The sequence below is a fragment of the Tupaia chinensis genome, unplaced genomic scaffold, assembly GCF_000334495.1.
Source record: "Tupaia chinensis unplaced genomic scaffold, TupChi_1.0 Scaffold000539_1, whole genome shotgun sequence".
Lineage (NCBI taxonomy): Eukaryota > Metazoa > Chordata > Mammalia > Scandentia > Tupaiidae > Tupaia > Tupaia belangeri.
The window spans coordinates 1,505,660-1,514,112 of NW_006160052.1; the positions used below are offsets into that span (position 1 = coordinate 1,505,660).

The 8,453-nt window shown below is 52.8% G+C and overlaps 1 protein-coding gene across 2 annotated transcripts in view; it reads right to left on the minus strand.

Annotated features, from left to right (window-relative positions):
• The window catches only part of PIK3AP1 (phosphoinositide-3-kinase adaptor protein 1), a 129,880-nt gene that overhangs the window by 53,731 nt on the left and 67,696 nt on the right, over window positions 1-8,453 (minus strand). For both annotated transcript variants that reach the window (XM_014591179.2, XM_006157331.3), the window contains exons 5-8: window positions 8,151-8,293; window positions 7,892-8,024; window positions 3,850-4,046; window positions 524-713 (exon numbers count right to left, since the gene is read on the minus strand). In XM_014591179.2, the coding sequence (XP_014446665.1) occupies window positions 524-713; window positions 3,850-4,046; window positions 7,892-8,024; window positions 8,151-8,293 (663 nt within the window). The remainder of the gene's footprint in view (window positions 1-523; window positions 714-3,849; window positions 4,047-7,891; window positions 8,025-8,150; window positions 8,294-8,453) is intronic.

Sequence of the window (8,453 nt, forward strand, 5' to 3'; positions counted from 1 at the left end):
TATGATCTGTGAACCTCGTGTCAGGGTAGTCGGGGGCAGCACCAAAAGTTTACTGTAAAGGGGACTGGAGGGGGCCCGCAGGTGGCATAGTGGTTAAGGTGTTGGACTCTCACATGGCCAACCATGATTTGAGTCCTGGGCCTGGCACCTTGCTTTCTCCCTTCCTCTCTCTCTCTGGTCAAATTAAAAATAATGATGATAAATAAAATAATTCTTAAGAAAAGAAAAAAGGACTGTAGTGCTGGGAGCCACTGATCTCACTTCCTGGATCACAAGTCAAGGCCGTCGTGGGTCCAGACACCGGGGCCCTTGCTTAACCCCCCACGGCGGTCACAGCAGGGGAAGTCCGGAGGCCTCAGCCTGCTCCAGCACCTGACTCCAGATCTACCTCCGTGTAAAACAGGATCTTAGTCTTTGTGGGAGAGGGGGAGGGTCAGCAGGGACTCTCCCCATCCCCCGCAATGACCGGAATGAAGAAGCCACTTTTCGGCAGCAGGATGGAAGCAGCGAGAGGCCTACTTACAGAGGTCTTCGGTGGCAGCGGGGGCGAAGGCGGCCATGGACTCGTACAGGTCCTCATCGCAGCCGGGGTTGAGGGAGCACTTCATGAGCAGGTCTGTGGACAGGTGGGCCATGGACTCGTACACGGCGTCGGTCTCCTCCCCCTGCATCAGCTCCTCCTTGATGTGGCTCTTCAGCATGTCCACGGTTTCCTGAAAGAGACGGGACGGCCACCCCTGAGATGGCCTGGCTCCCGGCACGGCAGCCCCGAGTGGCCAGGGGCGCAGTGAGCCGGGCCCGTGCTCGCCGGTGCGTATCTGCTCTCACTGGGCTGAATGCACCTCGAGGCCGGGCTTCGCGCCTTCTTTCGCTGTCCCTTTGTTTTAGGGTTCTATTTTAATCTCCATGTGTGTCCCCGGCAGCAAGCACAGAGCTGTGCACTCGAGGGATACTCGCTAAATGTCCAGTGACCGGAGGGTGCAAATCACAGCCAGGCAGTGGCCCGGTGCTAGTGCGACGGGACCTGCACAGGAGAGGTCCTGGTTCCACTTCCTGGGACTTCCTGAACACACCCCGAGAGCCTGGGCACATGGACAAGCCTGTGATCTGCGCTGCTGAGACGGGGGTGGCCATGCTCAAGAAATAAATAAGTAACTTTGCTTTGCACGGGCACCGATCGGGGTGGGCGCCATGCTAGCCAGGCACGCATCTGTGTGTGCCACCCTTCCCACGGCTGCCGGGAAGACGCATCACACTCCCTAATGCGGAGATCTAAGCTCAGGAAAATGCCGGCCTTACCCAAGGGCTTGCAATGCCAGCTGACCTTCCTACTACACCCCAGAAGTTTCTCAAAAGGGAACAATGACACAAGAGGGTGTGACTGACTGAATGGCCACACGGGAAGGCGGAGTGTTCTGGTTCTCCTGTGTGGCAGGGTCCCTCTCCTGGTGTCAGGAGAGACTCCTGAAAGCAGTGCCCTGAAATGCTGCGTTTCTGTGGTCCCGCCTCCAGGCGGTGTGGGCCACACAGCCCATTTCTCTGAAAGCTCTCACAACTTCTCCTGGTAAGAAACGTTGGCATTTCATAATCCTTATTTCGGCATCAACCCACGAGAATCCTGGTTTTCGTCACCTCTGCCCTAAGAGAGCTAATCTTTTAGTGACACTGTGTTGGTTTCCTGGTGAGACCCGAGAAGACCAAGTTTGTTTTTGCTGTGGTGGAAAGAGAAAGCAGGACAGTTCACAGAGGCCACGGGCAACTCGCCGGGACCTTTCGGCAGCCACACCGAAGATGCGCTGGTCAGGTCGCTGGATTCCCACATGGTCGACTGTGGTTCACGTCCCGGACCCAGTGGCTTAGAACTCACGCCGGGTGCGTGTGCGTGCATGCCCAAGATCCTGAGAGGAGAATGGAGGAGAAGGGATTGCGGTGTGACCATCCCCCCTGGGGGGGATTTCTCGCTTTCTGTCTCTCTGTCTCTCTCTGTCTGTCTGGCGAGCGCACGAGCCCTATAGCGAAAAAAGAAACCTCTCAAAAAAAAAAAATTAAAAAAAAAAAAAAAAAGACGCGCGGGGAGAGGGGGGGCGCAGGGGGAGCAAAAAAAAAAAAAAAAAAAAAACCCCAAAAAAAAAAAAAAAAAAAAAAAAAAAAAAAGACGCGCTGGTCGAGGGTGGCCGCAGTCGGAGAGCAGAGGTGCTAACGGAAGACGTGACCCAGGCGGACTCACACCGAAGTCCATTTCCAGTGTCTGGTACAGCGGGCTGACGGGCCCGGCTCACAGCATCACACTGGGGTCAAATTCCGTCTACACCCTTACCGGTGTGCAGCCCTGGGCACGATGGCTTTGCCTTCCCAAGCCCTTGTCCTCATTTGTTACTTGGGGATCGCACCACCACCCACGACAGAGCACCGTGGGAGGGATTAAATGAGGTGATACATTTCCAAGCCAAGAAACTTGGTAAATATGAGTTATTTCTATGAAAAAAAGTATGTCCTTAGTAAAAACCATTGGTAGGGAAACGAAACATTGAATTTTGTACATTTGTGCCTTCAAAGCAAAGGGTCGAAAGCTGGGCGAATATTCCGAGTCCGTGAGCTCTCGCTAGCCTCGTTTACGTGGGTGATGCCCAGGCAAGGACCCGAGCCTGTCTGCTCACTCAGCTCCCCTCCGGACGCCAGGGGCCGCTCTTCGTCTCACTGCCTGAGAGACTTCCCGACAGAGCGCGGATAGTGCGTCCCTGGGCAGCATCAGGCTTAGCCCCGCCTGAGGTCAGAGTACGACTAGCTGGTGTTCACTGCTCCTTTGGAGCTCACAGCTCCCTGCAAGAGGCCGGGCTATGCTCAGGTGCTCCCCGTGCATCTGGAAATGGGGAGAAAACCCAGAAGGGAGCAGACTCAGAAGGAGCAGTTGCCTTCAAGAGAGCAGAGGCGGAACTGGGGCACGGAACAAGACGCAGACGCGGGCTTAGATTAGACTCGGAGAAGGACCCAGAAGTCAGTGGTCAAGGAGAGGTTGGAGGTCCCAGTCTGACGGAGAGATAAGCTGGGCGCCTCCACCTGCGTTAGGGTCAGACCCAGGCAGAGGTTCGGAGGAGAGACGGCTGTCGGCAGGAAGTGGGGCCTCCTAGTTGGCCTTGCTGACGTCCCTGAGCTGCAAGGCTTTACCGTGGTCTCTGCTAAGGAAGGCGCCAAACCCAACACAGATCATCTGACCGCGATAACGGGCAAGGCAGCTGGAGCACCTGCCAAGGAGGGAGGGACGTGGGGCCGGGAAGACGGACCCACACCCACCCTCGGTAGGTCCCCTCCATGAACGTCCCTGCCAGTTCTTTGAGAGTGTGCTTTACACGCAGTATTTCCTTTATCTTCAAAACAACTCCACTCGTAGAACTACTATCGAGGTAATCTTCCTTCTGCATCTTAGGGAAACGAAAGAGAATGCGAGACTTGCCCAATACGTGGCTAACAGTGCTGGGATAACGGGCGATCTGGACCTGGGTCCGTGTGCGAATTGCTCTCTGGGATCTGTATTAAAAATGTTCTAACCCGTGCCCAAGCATGTTTACTGCAGCCTTCTTAGAGCTGCTGAGATGCAGACTCGGGCCTACCTTTGTCTATATCTGTATCTTACCCAGTGAGTTCAGTTTGCAAATTTCCTTTACTCGGTCATTCCTTTCTCTTTCCAAAACAGAAACAGGAAACCCCTCTCTGAGGCCCACACAAACTGCCCGCTCCCCAAGAGGCACACGAGGACCTAGAGGGAGGCTCGATCCACCCACGCTTGTGGCGGAAAGGCCTGGGAACCCCAGCGTGCGTCCAGCCCCTGGGCCTCTCTCGCCTTGACCTTACCACGTACTCGTCGATGAACTGCCGCAGGTCCCTGAAGCCGTGCTTCTCGGCGATGGTGTTGGGGTAGTGGCCGTGCTTGTTGGCCACACTGTAGGCCTGGAGGGCCCCCGGGCAGGTGAGCAACAGCGCCGTGAGGCTCTTCAGACCATACTTCGCAGCAAAGTGCAACAGGGTGGGCAGCTCTTCGTCCCTCTGATCTGAAAAGTCATTCAGGAAAATTCCATTGGCATACAAGCGAAGGCAGGGGACGTGCTTGTTCGCAGAGACGAAGTGCCCGTCCCGGCGAGGCCTCCACAAGGTGCCTGCTCAGCACTTACTGGGTGACCGTCCTAATATCTGACAGCTTCTTTCAGGACATACTGAAGATCATGTCCTCGGGTGACACAGCAAATATGATGGATTAGCAAATCGGACAATTACTACGCTATGTTCTTTCTCCAAAAGGACTGAAAAATCTAAGAAAATACCAACTCAAATGTGTGGATTTGGGCTGGGCAGCCACGAAGTATAACAGGAATTGTGTTCTGGACTTTCTCTGCCAAGTTGTGAGCATGGTATTGTTTTGTGGGGCCATCTAAGGGCAGTGGCACGGAGCGCTCTGCAGGGCTGGGTCTGTGTGGGAAGGCCCAGGGCGCCATGTCCCAAGGACACACATGCCCACGATCCAGGCTGGCTGAGGCTGGGGGTGGATTATGGCATGGAGATCCCATCGATGCTGCCTGACATACACTTTCTCCCTCTCACGGAAAAAATAAACAAAACCTTTTTTTTTTTTTTTTTTTTTCAAGTGTTTGCCATTGGGTGCATGCACTCGCTGGCAAGAAAGAGAGAAACAGATACAGAGAGAGGAAAAGTGAGAAATCACCCACCAGGGGGATAGCCACGCCTTGATCCCTTCTCCTCCATTCTCCTCTCGGGATTTTCGTACATACACAAACATGCCTGGCCTGAGTTTCAAGCTACCAGGTCCAGAACTCAAACCTCAGTTGGTCATCTGGAGTTCAATACCTTAACCACTATGCCACCTGCTGGCCCCCAGGAAAAAAAAAAAAGTGTAAGATTTAAAAAAATAAAAATAAAAAATTAAAAAAACTTATTGTTTTGTGCTGATTAAAAGAAAAAGTCCAAACTCTTAACTCTTATTGCCAATTTCACAATACGTATGCCAAGTAACTTTGGGTATGTTACTGAGCCTCCCTGCAGCCTTTGATTTTGAACTAGAAAATATTTCCAGCGTATTTCAAAGGGGCCTGGGAAGCTCAGTAACACACTCAGTGAGGTCCTTGTCTGGAGAGGTTGATCAGGAGCAGCAGAATGTCGGCTGCCTGCTGGCAAACAGAGCACCCGACAGTCGCTGGCACGGCCGCCTTCATCTGCTGATACCTGAACACGGGTCCAGCTGACCGGAACACAGTCACGTCCGCGTGGTGGCGCTGCGGGCATTTCCCTCCATAAGAGATCATTGCTAATAGCCCAACCATCTCATATCTGTGTCTCTACCCTCTACATCATCTGTACTATCTAAGTCTATCTACCTGTCAAGCCATATATATAGTATTTAGATATAATTTTTTTTTTTTGGAGAGGTTTTTGCTATAGGGTGCGTGCGCTCGCCAGAAAGACAGAGACAGAGACAGAAAGCAAGAAATCACCCCCCAGGGGATGGCCACGCTGCAGTCCCTTCTCCTCCATTCTCCTCTCGGGATCTTGGGCACGCACGCATACGCGCCCAGCGTGAGTTTAAGCCACCGGGTCTGGGACTCAAACTGCAGTCGATTACATGGGAGTCCAGCGACATAGCCATTACGCTAACTGCTGGCCCCTAGATATAAATTGAGAGATTTTTGCTATAGGGTGTATGTACTTGCCGGACAGAGAGAGACAAAGAGACTGAAAGAGAAAAATCACCCAGCAGGGCCGTCCCACAGTGCCTTCTCCTCCATTCACCCCTGCAGATTTGGGGTACACATGCACTCGGCATAAGTTTCAAGCTGCCAGGTCTGAAACTTAAACCGGAGTCAGCTGTATGGGAATCCAGGGCCTCAGCCATCACGCCACCTGCTGACCCCAGTATAAACACATTTTCACAGGACAAGTCCAACTCCTATTCACCAGAATGTGATCCTTGGGTTGAAGGCTCTGAAATGTCCACTGGGTGGCTCACCACCAAGCTGCGTGATGCTCTCTCCTGATCCCCAAGTTTAACAACAGAGGAGTGTTGGGGCCAGCAGGTGGCATGGTAGTTAAGGTGCTGGACTCCCATACAGCTGACCACATTTCAAGTTCCGGACCTGGCAGTTTGCTTTCTCACTCCCCCCACCACTTCTGTCTCTCTCTGGTGAGTGCATGTACCCTATAATTTCAAATTAAATAAATAAATAAATAAATAAATAAAATTAAATACACAATTCTTAAAAGAAAAAAGGAACAAAAGCAAAAGAACAAAGTAGGGACACCTACTGGAAGTGGTGTAAGAACATTCTACGGTAGGAATGGGAGAAGCAGGAAGAAGGGAATGCCCCCAGGAGAAGGCCTTGCAGGTCACGCAGCCTCACCCAGTGGTTCTGAGGCTATGGAAGGCTGGAAAGCAGGCTGTGGGTCCCTCCAAGCAGTTCAACCAGTGTGAAAGAACTGTGGTGGCCACAGAAACACTGCACCAGCCACCCTGGCCAGAGCAAAGGCACCCTCATGCCAGCAGGGCAATCCTCCCAGTTCCAGAATGCGACCTGTACATAAGAAGCTACCCCTCCCTCCCTGCAGCCAGCCAGAGCAGCTCCACCTGACAGTGTAGCAAGGAAGACAGACGCCGTGAGGAGTGCTAAGACGAAGGCACCCGGTGCGCTGGGGGGCCCGCAGCAGGGGCCTGGAGCTGCCGGGAGAAGTGTCCCTGGGAGGCTGCAGGGAGGTGGAGAAAAGTTAGACAGATGAATGGCAACCAAGACAGGGACAAAGGGCTTGTCTTCTAGTGAGTCAAGGTGGCAAGAGACAGGAAAGAAGTGCTTCCTCTCCACAGAGCAGAGCACAGAAGCCAAGAGGGAGTGTGGAGAGAAAGCGGGGAGGAAATGCAGCAGAGGCCCCGGGGAAGGGCCTTAACCACTTAGGAGTTTGGAAGTGGAAACCACATTCTTTTTAGAAGTTTTTGCCTGATGGCATAGAGAGAGACAGAGACAGAGAGAGGGAAAGTGAGAAATCACCCCCCAGCGGGGGTAGCCATGCCACAATCCCTTCTCCTCCATTCTCCCCTTGGGATGTGGGCCTCATACACATGGGCACCCAGCGTAATTTTCAAGCTGCCGTGTACAAGACTCGAACCGCACTTGGCCGTGTGGGATCCAGCACCTTAACCTTCTGCTGGCCTGAGGCCACATGTATTTTGACAAGAGAAAGAGCTGATGGGATTTGCAATCCGATCGACCTCTGACACCCAGTGAGGGATTAGTCCCTCTCACAGGACAGGCTGCCCGGCGGGGTCAGCAGAAAGCGCATGCCCGGGCGGGCAGGAGCTGAGGCCGGCAGCTGGACTCAGCCCCTGTGTTTCCTGAGCTTTGTCTGCAGACGTACTTGTCATCATATCTTCTTCTTCCAGCTGGTTGATTCCAAAGAGATGCAGTCCACTCGCAGGGATGTTGTTCTTCAGGGACTCAGTGAGCAGTTTATCGAGGGGTGAGAAATCACCCCCCAGCGGGGGTAGCCATGCCACAATCCCTTCTCCTCCATTCTCCCCTTGGGATGTGGGCCTCATACACATGGGCACCCAGCGTAATTTTCAAGCTGCCGTGTACAAGACTCGAACCGCACTTGGCCGTGTGGGATCCAGCACCTTAACCTTCTGCTGGCCTGAGGCCACATGTATTTTGACAAGAGAAAGAGCTGATGGGATTTGCAATCCGATCGACCTCTGACACCCAGTGAGGGATTAGTCCCTCTCACAGGACAGGCTGCCCGGCGGGGTCAGCAGAAAGCGCATGCCCGGGCGGGCAGGAGCTGAGGCCGGCAGCTGGACTCAGCCCCTGTGTTTCCTGAGCTTTGTCTGCAGACGTACTTGTCATCATATCTTCTTCTTCCAGCTGGTTGATTCCAAAGAGATGCAGTCCACTCGCAGGGATGTTGTTCTTCAGGGACTCAGTGAGCAGTTTATCGAGGGTCTCTGTGTTGTAGGGCACAATTTTAAAGGCCTGAATACAAAAGCAAACACGGTCAGACTTTTCGATCCAGCTGTTGCCCATCCAGCAGGCTGGAGGCTGAAAAGCCCTGAGCAGAAACAAGTCCAGAGAGCTCGGGCTTCCGCTCAAGGCCCTCACCTGACACATGAACTCCACAGGGTTGGCGGCATTGGACAACAACTTCCCGATCTCTTCCATGTCAGTATAATAGCTGATCATGGTTTCACACACCACCAAGTCCCCAGAGTATATCTTCAGAGAGACATTCCCGGATGAAAGGTCTAAACGGAAGGAAAGAGTAGGGTCAGGGAAAAGTGTTCGTGGACATTTTTTTCACAGAAAAAAAAAATATGGAATTGAAGTACAAGTTTATTTTTACACAAAATAATGTTTGAAATACACGCATAGGTTTTTTTTTTTTTTTTGTAACACACTATTTCC